The sequence below is a fragment of the Malus sylvestris genome, chromosome 2 (assembly GCF_916048215.2).
Source record: "Malus sylvestris chromosome 2, drMalSylv7.2, whole genome shotgun sequence".
Lineage (NCBI taxonomy): Eukaryota > Viridiplantae > Streptophyta > Magnoliopsida > Rosales > Rosaceae > Malus > Malus sylvestris.
This window is the reverse complement of record NC_062261.1, coordinates 36,406,564-36,426,975: the sequence shown is the minus strand read 5'-3', so window position 1 is coordinate 36,426,975 and position 20,412 is coordinate 36,406,564. Positions and strand designations below refer to the sequence as shown.

At 41.5% G+C, this 20,412-nt stretch overlaps 2 protein-coding genes across 3 annotated transcripts in view; both read left to right on the top strand.

The window, feature by feature from the left end:
• The first annotated feature begins 415 nt into the window (after positions 1-415).
• The window catches only part of LOC126588998 (disease resistance protein RUN1-like), a 64,228-nt gene continuing 44,231 nt past the window's right edge, over positions 416-20,412 (top strand). The window contains exons 1-2 of the mRNA XM_050254172.1: positions 416-994; positions 1,665-1,906. Of these exons, the coding sequence (XP_050110129.1) occupies positions 501-994; positions 1,665-1,906 (736 nt within the window). The 5' untranslated portion in view covers positions 416-500. The remainder of the gene's footprint in view (positions 995-1,664; positions 1,907-20,412) is intronic.
• Positions 14,486-16,337, top strand: LOC126589090 (disease resistance protein RPS4B-like). 2 transcript variants are annotated; one of them, XR_007611701.1, is made up of 3 exons: positions 14,486-15,032; positions 15,142-15,899; positions 15,996-16,337. XR_007611701.1 is itself a non-coding variant. In XM_050254281.1 (2 exons), the coding sequence occupies exons 1-2, from the start codon at positions 14,511-14,513 to the stop codon at positions 15,784-15,786; spliced, it is 1,167 nt and encodes a 388-aa protein (XP_050110238.1). In that variant the 5' UTR covers positions 14,486-14,510; the 3' UTR covers positions 15,787-16,337. The 2 variants fall into 2 exon arrangements, 1 of the variants encoding a protein (XP_050110238.1); XM_050254281.1 differs by having other exon boundaries at positions 15,142-16,337.

Here is a 20,412-nt window from a genome sequence, read left to right as displayed (position 1 = left end):
CTTTGTAGTTGTTAGGTTAGAGATTGGCTTTGTTCATTTGGGGTTTGTTTGCATCTGTGGTTTTGTATTTTGGCCTTTGTGGTTTGTCGATGTTGACCGCGTATCGGCAGACCCAAATGGCAAATTGGTGAAATATATGACGGTAATTGGGTCATCATGTGCTTTGCATAGGACTATGTTTTCCTAGGCCTACTAGCATCTTTTATTTAAGTTTATCACTCGTAACATTTGCTTCCATCAATGAATCTTATGTTTGACCAAAGAAAAGGACCAATTTGGGTCTAACAAAAGAAAAAGGACCAATTTGTAACCAAAACATTTTGAAGGACCAAAGTGAAAAAATAATCATAAAATTTGAGGCCCTTAAACTAAAAAAATTGGAGTTTCATTGGACTTAAGCGGACTTTGACTTTACTTTACCTTGTGGTGTTTGTAGATCTCAAAATCCTTCATCTGTGCGAACTCAAAACCTCTGTGCCAAGTACCTGACAATTGCTCCAATGGATACCTCGACGTCCTCGTCTTCCTCCTTAAAACGTTGGAAGTACGACGTGTACTTGAGCTTTCGACTTGAAGACACACGCAAGAACTTCACGGACTACCTCTACCTCGCGTTGAAAGACGCCCAAGTCAACGTCTTTATGGACGATGACGAACTAAGAAGAGGGGAAAGTCTGAAAAACGACCTGATTCAGGGAATCGAAGGGTCTAAAATCGCTGTCATCGTCTTCTCAAGGTGGTATGCGGAGTCAAGTTGGTGTCTTGACGAGCTTGTGAAGATCATGGAGTGCAGAAGAACACTGGGTCAAATTGTTTTTCCAATATTCTATGATGTCGATCCTTCAGATGTCAGGAAACAGACCGGTGCTTTTGCAACAGCATTTCTGAACCACGAACGGCGGCTGTACGAAGTCAAAGAAAAGTTACAGCTATGGAGAGACGCTCTTACTGAAGCTGCAAGTTTGTCTGGTTTTGTTTTTGGAGACGCCGATGGGTAAATAGATTACTTTCTTATTTCCTTTTCTTTATTCCGTATGTTTTTAAATTCCCAATCCATTTTTAATATATATAAATGATGCTTTATTTCTTTGGTTCCTAAACAGAAGTTATTAATTGTCCACCCAATCTCAAGAAACAATAGAATGACAGTCAAAAGTACTTTTGCAGTAAATTTACAAGTATTTTTGAGTCATAGAATCGCTTTTCGAGCAAGAGCATGTTAGATGCTTTTCCAGGAACTTGGTTTTTTTGGTAAAATTGTTAACATGTGCTTAACGAAAGCACCTCTGTACATGAACATAATTGCTTACACATTCTTCCTATATATATCTCTATATCTATCACGTATGGTTGGATATCAAGCTAATTAGAGCACTCTTCAACAGTTTTGGTAAATTTTTTACATTTAGCATATGAACGAGTCCTTTACAGAGTCTCTTGGGTGAGTCTTTTAGATTTGGCTCTTTAAAATAGAGTTTGTGGTTGAGAGCTCCTCTTGGAGATGCTCTTAGGCGGACCAACGTACTGCACCCTGTAAATGGTATTTGGAGATTTTGACTCTTCAAATCCTGAATGGTTATAGTTGAACGGACACATAAACATCTTAATGTTGCAGTTTGTATAATAAATCTAACTTTTAATTCATTTGGACTTTTGGCAACCAGGTATGAAGGAAAGTTTATCAGGGAAATTGTCACTCAGATCAGCAGAGCCTTGAACCGCAGCACATGCTTAGAGGTAGCCACCAATCTAGTTGGAATTGGTTCTCGGGTGCAAGCAATCAGTAATTATTTAGATGTTGGGGGATCAAATGATGTTCGCATAATTGGAATTTGGGGTATGGGTGGAGTGGGTAAAACAACCGTTGCCAAAGCCATATTCAACAAATATCAGGATACGTTTGAAGGTAAAAGTTTCCTTCAAAATGTGAGGGAAAGGAAATTGGTTCAAGTGCAAGAGCAACTTCTTTTTGATATCTTGAAACCGTCCAACATAATGGTAAGTAGTGTCGATCAAGGGATCTTGGAGATAGTATTAAGACTTCACGACCGAAGGGTACTTGCCATAGTTGATGATATAGATTGCATGGAACAGTTAGAAGCATTAGCTATAAAACGTGACTCGTTTGGTGCTGGGAGTAGAATTATAATAACCACAAGAGATGAACATTTGCTAAAGATGCTTGGAGTGGATACGATATATGAACTGCCAGTAATGAATAGAGTAGAAGCTCTTATGCTACTTAGTTGGCATGCCTTTAGAAAGAACTATCCTGAGAAAGAGTATTTTGAACTCACAAGAGAAACTGCTGACTACTGTGGAGGTTTGCCACTAGCACTTGAAGTTGTAGGTTCTTATCTATCTGGGAAAAGCATAAGTGCTTGGAAAGGTGCATTGGAGAAATTGGAAAGTCATACTCATGAGAAGATTCATGAAAGACTTAAAATCAGCTTTGATGAGCTAGCTGATGATGACCTGAAGGCTATATTCCTTGATATATCTTGTTTCTTTACTGGAATGAACAAGGATTATGTCATGAAAATATTGGATGGCTGTGACTTATATCCAGAAATCGGAATAAGTGTCCTCCAAGAGCAGTGCCTTGTAACTACTAATGATGATTTCACACTGGTGATGCATGATTTGCTCCGTGACGTGGGAAGAGAAATTGTGCATGCAGAATCCCCTGATGACCCTGGAAAACGCAGTAGATTATGGCATCACGAAGATGTGATTTGCGTATTGAGGAACAAATCTGTAAGTATGGTTTGCAATTAAATTTTATGTTAAACACATGTACTTAACAAAGAAGAAGTGTATGGATACCACACACATCTAGTAAATTGTATAAGTTGGATGCTTCAACTACAACACAATGAGTTGATTGGACGACACCCAAATATACTACAGGTGGAATGAAAAGAGAAACAGAGCAGAGAAAGGAAAGTATAGGAGACATCTAGGGAACCGATTGTATTGAATTATTTAAATTAAATAACGGAATCATATATCATATATGTTCTACACTTCTTAGATACAAGAGGTAAAACGTAACACCTGTAGCAGATGCTTACTAAGATACCTAACTAATTTGAACAATTGTAAAATCACATCTGAAGTCTAAAGCACAACTATGGCTTTAATCCATAGGTACTATAACAACTGATAGGTTGTCTACCTCTCTTGTAATCATACATCCAATGCATGGTTTTGCTTCATGTGTATAAATCATATTTTCAAATGCAGATAACCGTCTTCTTACTCAGTTCCTTGTCCCTACACCCCCCCCCCCCCCCCCTCTCCCTTGCTCTCCTCTTTCAATAGGGAACTGAAGCAGTTCAAGGACTCACTTTAGATTTGCAAGAGTCTGACGAGGCTAGCTTCAGTACAGAAGCATTTAGAAACATGCAGAGTCTGAGATTGCTCAAACTCAATTACGTGAAGCTCACTGGCAGTTACAACAATCTGTCCAATGAGTTAAGATGGTTGTGTTGGCATGGATTCCCTCTGGAGGTCATACCAGAAGATTTTGATCACCCAAACATAGTTGCTATTGACCTGAGCTATAGCAAACTCAAACGAGTTTGGGAGGATTCCGATCTGGTACGTTATGACTTCAATCAAATTATTAATTCATTCCTCTAGGTTTTGTAACCACCATCATCATGCTTTCTTCTTCTATTTGAATTTGAATTTGAGTTTTTTTCCTTTTATCTTGCAGTTGCTTGAGAAGTTGAAGTTTCTTAATCTAAGTCATTCCCATTACCTAACACATTCACCGGACTTTTCAAAACTCCCAAATCTCGAGCAATTGATACTTCAAGACTGCAAGTGTTTGCTCCACGTTGACCAGTCCATTGGTCAACTTCAGAAACTTGTTTCGGTAGATCTTAAAGACTGCAAAGTGCTTAGGTATCTCCCAAAGAGTTTTTATAAATTGACATCTGTTCAAGCTCTTGATCTCGCTGGCTGCTCAAAATTTAGAAACTTGGCTCCGGACTTGCGTGGGTTGGCATCGTTGAGAGCTCTTACTATAGATAACACAGCATGGAAATCAATATCAACTTCCATATTCCAACTGAAGAACCTGAATTCTCTCTCTCTTTATGGTTTTGAATGGCCACTATTAACCAATCGTTTGCTTCGTCCATTATCAGTGTTTAACACTTTAAGAGAAGTATGTCTTGCAGGCTGCAGTTTAACTGATGATGCAATTCCTATGGAGCTTTGGAGACTAAATTTTTTAGAACATTTAGATCTTCAAAGGAATAGATTTCGTAGCCTACCAAGTTTCAGTGGTATTTCAAAGCTTCAATCATTGTCTTTGGCTGGTTGCTCAGATCTTCGTGCAGTGCCAGAGTTACCAACAAATTTGAAAATCCTGAATCTGAGTCAGTGCTTTGCGTTGGAGGGAATCCCAGACCTTTCTGCAATGTCAAGTTTAAGAGAACTTCACTCCCCCAACTTCACAGAGATGCCGGGCTTGCATAACTCATTAAAATCCTTGACAGTGATTCATATGGAAGGGTACACAAATCTCACTGCTGATTCTAGGAAGAAGATATTACAAACTCCCAAAAGATCAAGCAATGATTCTTTTGACAAGAACCGAACTAGCAAAAGATTAAGGCCTGATCCTGGTAATCAAATTAATTAGTACAGATGAACTGTTACCATGATCCCCTTCTTGGCAATTTATGTACTTGTCTTCTCGTATTTTAACCGTCCATGAGTTCATGGGGAACCGCGGGATATCTTTCAAGGATGCTCTCGTGGATGATGGTTACAGTTTGGGCCAGGTATGAAGTCCTCCCTATGTTTCTTCGTTAAAGTCATTAATAAAGCTCTTCTTGATGATGGTTTGAGGAGCCACCCTATTATTTTTGCTGTTGCAGTTCATCCTCCACACAAGAGGGGTCACAATTAAGTCGTTTCACCCACCCCCAAAGTCGATGGATCGAAATTCTTTTTGAAGCCGGAGCCAAAAATATAGGTCATGCTGGAGTGCTTGCTGCTGAATGCCAAGCCCTTGGAGATGGTGTAGCTTGTATACTTCACAAGGGATAGGAAAAGGTTGAGGTTGAGGGTGACGCAAAAATTGTTATGTAATGTGCGATGAAACAATTCCAGATCAGTGGGAGAATCAGAAGCCGTTTAAGCATACTCTAGGGTGGGAAACTTCCTGGAGGGGTGTGCTTGCCAAGCTTTTCTGAGGCTTTGTTGCGTATCAATACAGGAATTCAATATAATTCGTTACATTTGTTTTTTATTTTATTTTTTTAGATCCAACCCAATCAACAACAACAACAACAACAAAGCCTTTTCCCACTAAGTGGGGTCGGCTATATGAATCCTAGAACGCCATTGCGCTCGGTTTTGTGTCATGTCCTCCGTTAGATCCAAGTACTCTAAGTCTTTTCTTAGAGTCTCTTCCAAAGTTTTCCTAGGTCTTCCTCTACCCCTTCGGCCCTGAACCTCTGTCCCGTAGTCACATATTCGAACCGGAGCGTCAGTCGGCCTTCTTTGCACATGTCCAAATCACCGGAGCCGATTTTCTCTCATCTTTCCTACAATTTCGGCTACTCCTACTTTACCTCGGATATCCTCATTCCCAATCTTATCCTTTCTCGTGTGCCCACACATCCCACGAAGCATCCTCATCTCCGCTACACCCATTTTGTGTACGTGTTGATGCTTCACCGCCCAACATTCTGTGCCATACAACATCGCTGGCCTTATTGCCGTCCTATAAAATTTTCCCTTGAGCTTCAGTGGCCTACGACGGTCACACAACACGCCGGATGCATTCTTACACTTCATCCATCCAGCTCGTATTCTATGGTTGAGATCTCCATCTAATTCTCCGTTCTCTTGCAAGATAGATCCTAGGTAGCGAAAACGGTCGCTTTTTGTGATCTTCGCTAGATTGCTCCGGTCATTAGTGTGGATAAGTATATAAATGGATAGAGATAGGAAAGCAAACACAAGATGTACGTGGTTCACCCAGATTGGCTACGTCCACGGAATAGAAGAGTTCTCATTAATTGTGAAGGGTTTACACAAGTACATAGGTTCAAGCTCTCCTTTAGTGAGTACAAGTGAATGATTTAGTACAAATGACATTAGGAAATATTGTGGGAGAATGATCTCGTAATCACGAAACTTCTAAGTATCGGAGTGTGGTGTCGTCTTGACTTGCCTTATCTGTCTCATAGGTAGATGTGGCATCTTCTCTGGAAGTACTCTTCCTCCATCCAGGGGTGGTATCTTTAACTGGTGGAGATGCACAAGGTAATGTATCAATTTCACTTGAAGCTTACTTGTAGTTTCAGGCTTGGTCAAGCGCGATACAAACCATGTAGTAGGAGTCCCCCAAGTCGCCGAGCTAGGGGGTCTGCTGAAAGAGGTGACAGACAAGGTAAGCAATCAGAGCTCCGACTGATTGTTCACCTTCTCCCCATCTTGCAGCAGCATGAAGGATAAAGAGAAGAAAAATGAGAAGAGATGATATGAGATACTTTTGCTTTTGAAGAAGTAACTTTCCACAGGCTTATTCTTGAACTGAGCTGGAGGGTTTTCTGGTTTCCTCCAGAGTATAAGGCCGACTGAAGAATTTGAGGGTCAAAACAAGTCCATCAAATCTAGAGTACGTTCCACCCTGCTGATATGGGATACTTTTGCTTTTGACAGAGTAATGGATGTATCGGCACGTGTGCTGTTACGCTTGTCTCCACATGCTTCCTTGTATCCTTCGCACTTGCCCTATCTGTTCCTCAAGCAGATGCGGAATCTTCCCTGGAAACATAAGATGTTGAAGATGAGTACTCGAGAGCAATGCCAGGTAAGTAATCAGGTAAGGGGTTCCAGGCAGTCAGTTCCTGGCTGGAAGCTTGATTCCAACTGCTGACTGATTGCTCTCTTTCTCCTTGTCTTGCAGGTAAAAACAAGGCCAAAGGAAAAGACAGGGAAAAAGCATGATATGGGATACTCTTGCTTTTAACCCTGATGATATGAGATATTCTTGCTCTAGTATAGCTTGTTTGCAGAGGTATTATCGGGGGGAAAGAAAGCTGAATATTTCGAAAGGCTTCGTTGGGAGTGCCCTCTCAGATATGATGAAGGGTTGAGCATTTTTGCAGGTCTGCCTGTCCGTTGGGGATGGAGGTCGACATATATAGGAGTCTCCCTAACAACAAGTAGTAATGCTATTCCTTTACCCTGCTTGGTCATAGCACGGTAGTGGGAGCTGCCAGTTTCACATGTTTTAACTCTGTCAGAGCACTTTGAAAAAGTGGTCTGTGGTATCTGGCTCTCGAGATTCGGAAAACGATGCCTCTTCGATTTTTGAGAAAGCAATCATGTTGGGGGTCTGACTCTCGAGATTCGGAGAGCAGTGTCTCTTCGATTTTTGAGGAAGTAATCATGTTGGGAGTCTGGCTCTCGAGATTCGAAGGGCGGTGCCTCTTCGATTTTGGAGCAAGCAATCTTGTTGGGAGTGTTGTCTCGAATGTGAGTAAAGGTTGGGCATGTTTGCTAGTCTACCTTGCCACGAAGCACAAAGGTTGACACACAGGGACTTTCCAATTATCCAGCAATGGTACTGTTCCTTTACCCTCTCTTCAATTTTGAGAAAGTAGTCATGTTGGGAGTCTGGCTCTCGAGATTCGGAGGACGGTGCCTCTTCGATTTTGGAGCAAGCAATCTTGTTGGGAGTGTTTTCTCGAATGTGAGTAAAGGTTGGGCATGTTTGCTAGTCTACCTTGCCACGAAGCACAGAGGTTGACACACAGGGACTTTCCAATTATCCAGCAGTGGTACTGTTCCTTTACCCTTGTGGGTAATAATATGGTAGCTAGACCTTCAAAATTTATGTGTCTAAACTTTGTTAGTGCTGTTTCTTTGCTATTCTTTTACCTTTCTTGGTCAGAGCGATGTAGTGGGAGCTGCAAGCTTCACGTGCTCAACTTTGGCAAAGTTATATGTGGTACCCATGAGCTATTGTTGCGTGTGGGAAGTGGGTGATTGAACAGTAAGATTCATGTGCTTTCTACTTCACCAGAAGTCTTCGACAGAATGCCCATAATTTCTGCAAAGCTGAGTGTGCGTGTGACAGGTGCTGACAAGGCTAGAAAAGTAGGTGCCTCTTCGATTTCTGAGATTGGCCCTCGTGGTCTCTGAGCAGCCCAGCTTTTGAGAAAGCGAGCGCCTCTTCGATTGATTCGGAGAACGATGCCTCATCGATTTTTGAGAAAGCAATCATGCTGGGGGTCTGGCTCTCGAAGATTCGGGGAGCAGCGTCTCTTCGATTTTTGAGAAAGTAATCATGTTGGGAGTCTGGCTCTCGAGATTCGGAGGGCGGTGCCTCTTCGATTTTGGAGCAAGCAATCTTGTTGGGAGTGTTTTCTCGAATGTGAGTAAAGGTTGGGCATGTTTGCTAGTCTACCTTGCCACGAAGCTTCTCTTCGATTTTTAAGAAAGTAGTCATGTTGGGAGTCTGGCTCTCGAGATTCGGAGGACGGTGCCTCTTCGATTTTGGAGCAAGCAATCTTATTGGGAGTGTTTTCTCGAATGTGAGTAAAGGTTGGGCATGTTTGCTAGTCTACCTTGCCACGAAGCACAGAGGTTGACACACAGGGACTTTCCAATTATCCAGCAGTGGTACTGTTCCTTTACCCTTGTGGGTAATAATATGGTAGCTAGACCTTCAAAATTTATGGGTTTAAACTTTGTTAGTGCTGTTTATTTGCTATTCTTTTACCCTTCTTGGTCAGAGTGATGTAGTGGGAGCTGCAAGCTTCACGTGCTCAACTTTGGCAGAGAACTTTGGCAAAGTTTTCTGTGGTACCCATGAGCTATTGTTGCGTGTGGCAAGTGGGTGATTGAACAGTAAGATTCATGTGTTTTCTACTTCCCCAGAAGTCTTCGATAGAATGCCCATAATTTCCGCAAAGCTGAGTGTGCGTGTGACAGGTGCTGACAAGGCTGGAAAAGTAGGTGCCTCTTCGATTTCTGAGATCGGCCCTCGTGGTCTCTGGGGAGCCCAGCTTTTGAGAAAGTGAGCGCCTCTTCGATTTCTGAGATCGGCCTTTGTGGTCTTTGAGCAGCCCAACTTTTGAGAAAGCAAACGCCTCTTCGATTTCTGAGATCAACCCTCGTGATCTCTAAGCAGCCCAGCTTTTGAGAAAGCAAACGCCTCTTCGATTTCTGAGCAGGCGCCTCTTCGATTTCTGAAGCTCCGTCGAGTGCAGATTTTTATAGGGGCTGGCATTAAGTTCCAAAGCACACTTGAATCTCCACCAGTAGAAGCTTCATTCTTGCACTTCTAAGATCTTGATTTGTCCGACCTCTTCTCTCTTCAACACCTTTGAAAATGTCTGGCCCCTCCGACCGTCGTTTTGACTTGAACCTTGTTGAAGAGGCAGCCCCGCCTTCTCCAGACAACATATGGCGTCCATCCTTCGTCTCCCCCACTGGTCCTCTTACCGTTGGGGATTCCGTGATGAAGAATGATATGACCGCTGCGGTGGTGGCCAGGAACCTTCTCACTCCCAAAGATAACAGACTACTTTCCAAACGGTCTGATGAGTTAGCTGTTAAGGATTCGCTGGCTCTCAGTGTTCAGTGTGCAGGTTCTGTGTCTAATATGGCCCAACGCCTATTTGCTCGAACCCGCCAAGTTGAATCATTGGCGGCTGAAGTGATGAGTCTCAAACAGGAGATTAGAGGGCTCAAGCATGAGAATAAACAGTTGCACCGGCTCGCACATGACTATGCTACAAACATGAAGAGGAAGCTTGACCAGATGAAGGAAACTGATGGTCAGGTTTTACTTGATCATCAGAGATTTGTGGGTTTGTTCCAAAGGCATTTATTGCCTTCGTCTTCTGGGGCTGTACCGCGTAATGAAGCTCCAAATGATCAACCTCTGATGCCTCCTCCTTCTAGGGTTCTGTCCAGTACTGAGGCTCCAAATGATCCCCCTCCGGTGCCTTCTCTTTCTGAGGCTCTACCGACTGCTGAGACTTCTCCTAAGCAACCTTTGTGAAGGCTCCCTCTTGTGTGTTTATTTTGACTCATGTATATGTACATATTTGTAGCTTATCGGGGATATCAATAAATAAGCTTTCCTTCATTTCAACGTATTGTGTTAAATACACCAAAGCCTTATTCGCTAAGTTCTTTGAATTTTCTTTTGTTGAAGCTTGTATGTTGAAGCTTTCTGAGTGGAGCATGTAGGTTGGGGTAGTGTTCCCTTAATTTTTCGAGTGAGGAAAACTTCTCGGTTGGAGACTTGGAAAATCCAAGTCACTGGGTGGGATCGGCTATATGAATCTTAGAACGCCATTGTGCTCGATCATGTGTCATGTCCTTCGTTAGATCCAAGTACTCTAAGTCTTTTCTTAGAGTCTCTTCCAAAGTTTTCCTAGGTCTTCCTCTACCCCTTCGGCCCTGAACCTCTGTCCCATAGTCGCATCTTCTAATCGGAGCGTCAGTAGGCCTTCTTTGCACATGTCCAAACCACCGTAACCGATTTTCTCTCATCTTTCCTTCAATTTCGGCTACTCCTACTTTACCCCGGATATCCTCATTCCTAATCTTATCCTTTCTCGTGTGCCCACACATCCAACGAAGCATCCTCATCTCCGCTACACCCATTTTGTGTACGTGCTGATGTTTCACCGCCCAACATTCTGTGCCATACAGCATCGCCGGCCTTATTGCCGTCCTATAAAATTTTCCCTTGAGCTTCAGTGGCATACGGCGGTCACATAACACACCGGATGCACTCTTCCACTTCATCCATCCAGCTTGTATTCTATGGTTGAGATCTCCATCTAATTCTCCGTTCTTTTGCAAGATAGATCCTAGGTAACGAAAACGGTCGCTCTTTGGTATTTCTTGATCTCCGATCCTCACCCCTAACTCGTTTTGGCCTCCATTTGCACTGAACTTGCACTCCATATATTCTGTCTTTGATCGGCTTAGGCGAAGACCTTTAGATTCCAACACTTCTCTCCAAAGGTTAAGCTTTGCATTTACCCCTTCCTGAGTTTCATCTATCAACACTATATCGTCTGCGAAAAGCATACACCAAGGAATATCATCTTGAATATGTCCTGTTAACTCATCCATTACCAACGCAAAAAGGTAAGGACTTAAGGATGAGCCTTGATGTAATCCTACAGTTATGGGAAAGCTTTCGGTTTGTCCTTCATGAGTTCTTACGGCAGTCTTTGCTCCTTCATACATATCCTTTATAGCTTGGATATATGCTACTCGTACTCCTTTCTTCTCTAAAATCCTCCAAAGAATGTCTCTTGGGACCCTATCATACGCTTTTTCCAAATCTATAAAGACCATGTGTAAATCCTTTTTCCCATCTCTATATCTTTCCATCAATCTTCGTAAGAGATAGATTGCCTCCATGGTTGAGCGCCCTGGCATGAACCCGAATTGGTTGTCCGAAACCCGTGTCTCTTGCCTCAATCTATGCTCAATGACTCTCTCCCAGAGCTTCATTGTATGACTCATTAGCTTAATACCCCTATAGTTCATGCAATTTTGTACGTCGCCCTTATTCTTGTAGATAGGCACCAAAGTGCTCGTTCGCCACTCATTTGGCATCTTCTTCGTTTTCAAAATCCTATTGAAAAGGTCAGTGAGCCATGTTATACCTGTCTCTCCCAAAAGTTTCCACACTTCGATTGGTATATCGTCTGGGCCTATTGCTTTTTTATGCTTCATCTTCTTCAAAGCTACAACCACTTCTTCCTTCCGGATTCGACGATAAAAAGAGTAGTTTCTACACTCTTCTGAGTTACTCAACTCCCCTAAAGAAGCACTCATTTCATGTCCTTCATTGAAAAGATTATGAAAATAACCTCTCCATCTGTCTTTAACCGCGTTCTCTGTAGCAAGAACCTTTCCATCCTCATCCTTGATGCACCTCACTTGGTTTAGGTCTCTTGTCTTCTTTTCCCTTGCTCGAGATAGTTTATAGATATCCAACTCTCCTTCTTTGGTATCTAGTCGTTTATACATATCGTCGTAAGCCGCTAACTTAGCTTCTCTGACAGCTTTCTTCGCCTCTTGCTTCGCTTTTCTATACCTTTCACCATTTTCATCGGTCCTCTCCTTGTATAAGGCTTTACAACATTCCTTCTTAGCCTTCACCTTTGTTTGTACCTCCTCATTCTACCACCAAGATTCCTTTTGGTGTGGGGCAAAGCCCTTGGACTCTCCTAATACCTCTTTTGCTACTTTTCGGATACAACTAGCCATGGAATCCCACATTTGGCTAGCTTCCCCCTCTCTATCCCACACACATTGGGTGATTACCTTCTCTTTGAAAATGGCTTGTTTTTCTTCTTTTAGATTCCACCATCTAGTCCTTGGGCACTTCCAAGTCTTGTTCTTTTGTCTTACTCTTTTGATATGTACATCCATCACCAACAAGCGATGTTGATTAGCCACGCTCTCTCCTGGTATAACTTTGCAATCCTTACAAGTTATACGATCCCCTTTCCTCATTAGAAGAAAATCTATTTGTGTTTTTGACGACCCACTCTTGTAGGTGATCACATGTTCTTCTCTCTTCTTAAAGAAGGTGTTGGCTAAGAAGAGATCATATGCCATTGCAAAATCCAAGATAGCTTCCCCATCCTCGTTTCTCTCCCCAAAACCATGGCCACCATGAAAACCTCCATAGTTGCCTGTCTCCCTGCCCACGTGTCCATTTAAATCTCCTCCTATAAATAACTTCTCCGTCTGAGCAATTCCTTGCACCAAGTCTCCAAGATCTTCCCAAAATTTCTCCTTCGAACTCGTATCCAACCCTACTTGAGGTGCGTACGCACTAATCACATTGATAAGTTCTTGTCCTATTACAATCTTGATTGCCATGATTCTATCTCCTACCCTCTTGACATCTACAACATCTTGTACCAAGGTCTTGTCCACGATGATGCCAACACCGTTTCTCGTTCTATTTGTGCCCGAATACCAAAGTTTAAACCCTGAGTTTTCTAGATCCTTTGCCTTACTACCAACCCACTTAGTTTCTTGTAGGCACATAATATTTATCCTTCTCCTCACCATAACTTCCACTACTTCCATAGATTTTCCCGTTAAGGTTCCTATATTCCACGTTCCTAAACGCATTTTGCTCTCTTGAACTCTACCCTTCTGTCCTAGCTTCTTCACCCTCCCCCGTCTAATAGGATCAAAGTACTTCTTTTGTGTGTCCCGGGTAAAGTTGATAGGAGCATATGCTCCCAAACAACTTTGAGTGGAGTCGTTCGAAAAGAAGTTTCTATGGCCCCCTTGCTCATTTAACACTGCATCCGGGTGCCGATGGAGATACAGCGACCCTTGCTCACTTATCACTGTGCTCGGGCCACACAGCGCGCCACTTACGGGTGACGCCCTAGCTTTAGCGCGATTTTGTTCTGGATTCATTTTCATAAGGATTCGACGTGATCATGGAGTGCCGGCTGTCGACTACCTGACGCCCTCCCCCTCCTCCTTTATCCGGGCTTGGGACCGGCCATGTAAGACATAGGCGGAGTTTAGATCCAACCCAATCAAAGGAAAAAAAAGTACCATGCGCCAATTGGATTAAACTATGGGGCAAGCATGGAATTCGTACTTAGCACAGCTACCAAAATAAATAAAAAGGTCATCGACATAGCCAAACCATAGAACAAAAAATTCTTCGCTAAGCGTATTCATACTTACCATTGCCAACGTACATACATTCTGGTTATTGGTTAACCATGAGACTCCATGATACATTTTCTTTGTGTCATGACGAACAATCTTACTTAGACTTTGATCTCACATCACTTCACGGGTTTTCAAGTGTTTGGTTTATTTGTGAAGGTTGGGTTTGGCTTATCATCAAACGAAATCCATAGATCAATTGAATCAAGTGAATTAAAAACAGCACCCCAAAGCCCAACACCATACAAGCAAATCAAAACAAAGCAAAGGCCGAAAGAGAGATCGAAGTCATCAAACAGCATAGCAATGTAAAGCAAAGTATCGATCCAAATAAGGTACCGCTCATCCAAGACGGGGCTTTCTCTAGTGAATAATGGAACAAAAACAGTTAGATCAATTGGTCTAACAGGATCTAACAATTTTTGTTTCATTAATGTGCAAGGTAGCTGTGTAATGAAAAACTTTGGCATCCAAGACCAGTACAAGCAAACCAAACCCAAAAACAGTATCTATCCGACAGCCATCAGTGACTACGGACGGCGCAGCTGAGCTTACTCATAGACATACATGACACATGACACACGTACAGAGACTACAGACTGCTGAAACTCAAAGAAAATAAAGAAGAGAGCAACAGCCCAAGACTATAATCCAACAGCATCCTCGAAATCAGCAAGATGATGGTTTGGAACGAGATATACCAATAACGGAGTCAATTATTGCCATGAACTTGCTCCTCTCCGGGCAGTTCTTACTCGTTGAAAACTCTTGTTGTAGATAACACAGCTATGAAATCAATACCACCTTCCATATCCCTACTGAAGAACCTGACGTATCTCTCTCTTCATTGCTTGAAATGGCCACTACCAACCTTTCTTTTGCCTCCTATGCCAGTAGGGTTAAACTCCATAAGAGTACTATCTCTTGCAGGCTGCAATTTAACTGATGTTGCAATCCCTATGGAGCTTAGGAGTCTAATTTCTTTAGATCTTCAAGGGAGTAGTATTTGTAGCCTACCAAGTCTCAGTGGTTTTTCAAAGCTTGATACATTGCGTTTGAATTATTGCAGAAGACTTCGTGCAATTCCAGATTTACCAACAAGTTTGGAAATCCTGGAAGCAGATGAGTGCATTGCATTGGAGAAAATGCCAGATTTTTCGGAAATGTCAAGGATGAGGGTCTTGCATCTGAATCATTCTCCCAAACTCACTGAGATTCCAGGCTTGCACAAGTCATTAAAGTCCATGACAAGGATTCATATGGAAGCGTGTAAAAATCTCACTGCTGACTTTAGGAAGAAGATACTACAGGTCTCTCTCTCTCTCTCTCTCTCTCTCTCTCTATCTCTCTCTCTCTCTCTCTCATGGACATGTACATACATAAACATGCATTCATTAGTGTGTTGCTCATTCAAGATAGGGATGGACTTCTTGCGGATATGGTTGCATTTTCCTCAACGGGAATTACATGCCTGAGTGGTTCAGATATTTCGGGGGTGATGAAGTCTGTCTTGTAGTGCCTCAAAGTGTTAGTAGTAATTTTAAAGGGTTGACTCTGTGCTGTGTGTATTCTTCAAACAAACAATCTGAAGATTGTCCTCTTGGCATTTCTATTCGAAATAAAACCAAGCATACTGCTATGCTCGCCCGGATAACATATGCCTCAGTACCAACTTCCTGTGATTCTGAAGACCATTATCTTTGGCAGGGGCAGTTATCCAACGATGTGCTCGGTTGGCAAGATGATGGGGATGAAGTCAAGATTTTTGTAGGGCCAGTTGGACCAGGAGATAATTCTGCAAGAGTGAAGAAAATAGCGGTTGATCTTGTCTGGGACAAATTTATGAAGGAAAATATGGATGATTCGCATCCTGGCTTATATGATTTTAACCCACATGAGGCAAGAGCAAGCCATGACGCATTTGATGGGAGCCTACCTTCCAAAATATTGAGGTCTGATAATATTGTTGGGGATGATGACGAGGCAGGGCCAAGCAATGATTCATCTGATGAGAACCAAGCTCCCAAAAGATCAAGGCCTGATCCTGGTAATCAAATTAATTAGTGCAGATGAACTGTTACCATGATCCCCCTCTTGGCAATTTATGTACTTGTCTTCTCTCCGTCGTCTTATTTTTCAAGGATGCTCTCCTTGATGATGGTTATAGTTGGGGCCAGGTATGAAGTCCTCCCTATATTTCTTCGTTAAAGCCATTAGTAAAGCTCTTCTTGATGATGGTTTGAGGAGCCACCCTATTATTTTTGCTGTTGCAGTTCATCCCTCGCAAAAGAGGTGTCACAATTAAGTGGTTCCTCCAACCCCCAAAGTCGATGGATCGAAATTATTTTTGAAGCTCAAAAATATAGGTCAAGCTGGAGTCCTTGCTGCCGAATGCCAAGCCCTTAGATGGTGTAGCTTATATACTTCACAAGCGATTGAAAAAGGTTGAGGTTGAGGGTGAAGCAAAAATTGTTATGTAATGTGCGAAGAAACAAGCCGTTTAAGCATACTCTAGGTTGGGAAACTTCCTGGAGGGATGTGCTTGCCAAGCCTTTCTAAGTCTGTGTTTCGTATTAATACAGCAGTTCAATATAAGTCATCACATTTGTTTTTTATTTTATTGATATCCAACTTGGTAAAAGGAAAAAAGAGTACTACGTGCCAGTTGGATTAAACCATGGGGCAAGCGGGGGATTCGTACTTAGCACAACTACTCTGCAACTGCAAAATAAGAAATGCCATCGACATGATGATCCCCAAAAAGACGAACATCGAATATGTTCGACAGCCAAACCATAGAACAAAAACTTCTTAGCAAAGCGCATTCATGCTTACCATTGCCAACATACGTACCTTCTGGTTGTTGGTTAACCATGAGACTCCATGATACATTTTGTGTCGTGACAACCAATCTTACTTGCACTTTGATCTCACAGCACGACACGGGTTTTCAAGTGCTTGGTTTGATTTATTTGTGAAGGATGGGTTTGGCTCATCATCATACGAAATCCATAGATCGATCGAATCAGGTGAATTAAAAACAGCACCCCAAAGCCAACACCATACAAGCAAAGCAAAGCAAGGCAGAGGCCGAAAGAGAGATCAAACAGCATAGCAAAGCAAAGCAAAGTACCGATCCAAATAAGGTACCACGCACCCAAGACGGGGCTTTCTCTAGTGAATAATGGAACAAAAACAGTTCAATTAGTCTAAACAGGATCTAACAATTTTTGTTTCATAGTTCTGTAATGAAAAACTTTCGCATCCAATACCAGTACAAGCAAAGGGCTTTGCGCCAAAAAGAACATAGTATTCCAAGACCAGTACAAGCAAACCAAACCCAAACACAGTATCTATCCGACAGCCATCAGTGACTACGGACGGGGCGGGGTGAGCTTACTCGTAGACATACATGACACATGACACACGTACGGAGACTACAGACTGCTAAAACTCAAAGAAAATAAAGAAGAGAACAACAGCCCAAGACTATAATCCAACAAGATGATGGGGTGGGAGGAGATAGACCAATAACAGGGTCAATTATTGCCATGAACTTGCTCCTCTCCGGGCAGTTCTTACTCACGTGGTCACCAAACTTGCCACAACACACAATCAATCATTTCAGCATACCTCACCCCACGCTCATAACATATTTCGTAGCCCTTGGGAACCTGAGTTACGTTGTCTGGCATACATTCCAGGTAGGGGCATGAGTGATGCCAGTGGCCAAACACATTGCAAAGTTCACAAGGGTGTCTGAATGGGAATTGGAAAGGTTTCTCAGCTATGACTGCCCAGCTTGCTTTCTCCTCTTCTGGTTTTGGTGTTGATGAAGTAGTATTCTCCTCATCAAGTCGGAGTTTAGCAGGTTCCCTTCAACAGCCTTTTCAATTTTGAGTTGAGTCGGAGTGCCTTTAACAGACTTTTTCTTCTTCTCTGTGTGTTTGAGGAAATATGGAGATGCATTAATTAATAATATAAATTGCACAGTGCATGTATAAGCTATGTAAGCAAGCCATCTGGATTCGGTCGGGTCCTTAATTACTTTGAATTCTCGATCTCATTGAATCATCAAATACTTACTACTAGTTCTTCATGCTCAATTACATTCTACTATGTCTGGGTTAATTTGTTAGGAGGATAACAAAGCCAGCCATATGCATGCCATTGCCACCGAAATATAAATATGTATAAATAACTATCGGCCTTCTTCCTATTGCGGTTAAGTGTGCAAGCACAAATAGGCAATGTTGTGGGTTCGAAGGCTAGTATCCAAAGGGAAATATATGTATAAATAGCTAATGATAGAGAGTACCTACAAAATTTGTTGAGAACTAACTCTACACAAGTAAACACGAGAGGGCCAAATCGAACAGAATTGGGAGGATACTTAATTGATTCTACAAAAAACTATGCTCAGTAATACGTAACCATGCATGGAAAATCAAACAAAATCGCTTAAACTTAGATGAACAAGGAAAAAAGAATACATATTTTAGGCAAAGCCAGGGAATTTTTATGAAGACAAAAAATTAGGCATCATCAAGTACCCTAATTAAATTCACGAATGGTAACCCTAGAACCATACATGCAACAAATAAATTAAGCTGCAAATTTGAAATTAAAGATAATATTATTCCTCCTCACAAACCCTAAAACCAAAATAAACATGAAAAAAGCATACCTAGTAAAGAGCGAGGAGTATGGATCTCACCTCGGAGATTCGTCGGTTTGGCTGGAAACTTCCCCTGCCCGGATCCTCATAATTGTGTTTGCACCTTGTTAAGTACTACCTTGACCTTGACTTGTCACGGAAATATAGTTCCAATTTAGTCCAGGAAGCCAACTTTTATCAGGCGTGGCCTTAAAATATTGGGATATTGCGTGGCACTAAAACAGAATGATATAATTGTGTTTCTATTTAGTCCAGTAAGCCAAATCTTGTTCTGTGATTCTAAAATAATTGTGTTTTGCAGATTTTTAAGTGTTCGATATGCAAATTCTTCCTTGATGTAGCAATGTAATTGAGTGGTACATCTTGATGATGTTGAATACGGCATTACAATAAAGCAGGAGAGGCTTTGATGAGTTTTTTAAAACAGAAAGCTTCAACTAAAAACGTAAAAGATATTGCTGAACTTGTTTCTAAAAGGATTGCACGGAAGATTTCAACTTCAATCTTATCCGTGTACCATAGAAAATGGTGTAAGTGATTTTGTATTATTTTCTATGGTTTTTGTTGCATGTTTTTTCTGTGTCAATGTAATATTGCGTACATCCCATTGGTTATTTGTAGGAGCCAAAAGGCTATATCATTAATAGGTTTGCTGAGTGTTATTGTGTGTGTCAAATGTGATTGTTCTAAGTTCCGTATTAACAGTCGTAAAAGGGAGTTGGGTCATGGTGTGTATTGTGGTGGTAGTGCAGCAAAGGCTGCATTTGGTATAATGTCAGGAAAATATCGGGGAGTAAAAACCGACCTAGTGAACGTAGCATGAAGAATTTGACTTCAAGTTTGGAATTTGATGATGGTGTTGAATATTTGCTATTTGCTATGGTTGATGTCGCTCTCTGAAAGAAAAACTATGGTTCTCCATGAGAGAAATGATCCAAAATGAAGAACCACAACTTTTCTTTCAGAGAGCGACATCAACCATAACAAATAGCAAATATTCAACACCATCATCAAATTCAAGTTGAAGTCAAATTCTCTATGTTACGTTCACCAGTTCTAGGTCGGTTTTTTTTGTACCCCCTGATATATTTTCCCGACATTATACCAAATGCAGTCTTTGCTGCACTACCACCACAATACACACCACGACTCAACTCCCTTTTACGACTGTTAATACAGAACTTAGAACAATCACATTGACACCCACAATAACACTCAGCAGACTTATTAATGATATAGTCTTTTGGCTCTTACAAAATAACCAATGAGATATAAACATTATAAACAATATTACATTGACACAGAAAAGAACAGGCAACAAAAACCATAGAAAATAATACAAACTACTTACTCCATTTTCTATAGTACACAAATAACATTGACGCTGGAATCTTCCGGGCAATCCTTTTAGAAACAACCTCCCAAGTTCAGCAATATCTTTTACGTTTTTTGTTGAAGCTTTCTCTTTTAAAAAATTCATCAAAGCCTCTCATGCTTTATTGCAATGGGCCCATGATGCAATAACCGGTGGATGAGCTGTAATGGTATGAAGTTTCTGCTCAGGGTCTAGTAGAACTGGAAAAAAAAAAAAAAAAAAGTTACATGCATATTTAACGAGCTTTGAGGCTCTAAACCAACAACTAAGGGAAAGAGTAAACCATTGACAGCCAACACAAAAACAAATTAAACAACATAAGACATAAAAAGTAACAGAAACATACGTTTAGAAATACCAATGGCACTGATCCTGGAATCTGATTCCATGAGAACCATGTCCAGTAGAAGCAAAGAAACAAGTGAAGTACCAATGCACTCAGATGAATTGTCAGACAAATCTACAGTAAAGTCCTCAGCAGATTCAGCATTAGCAGAAATTAGACTATGGATAACAGTAGCAGGAAGATCAGGACAACTCGATATAGTTCCTAAAAGTAAGAACCGAAAAACAAAAAAATAAGGGTCTAACTTCAAATACTAGAAAAAAAATACTGAAATCATGAGCAGTAAAGGGG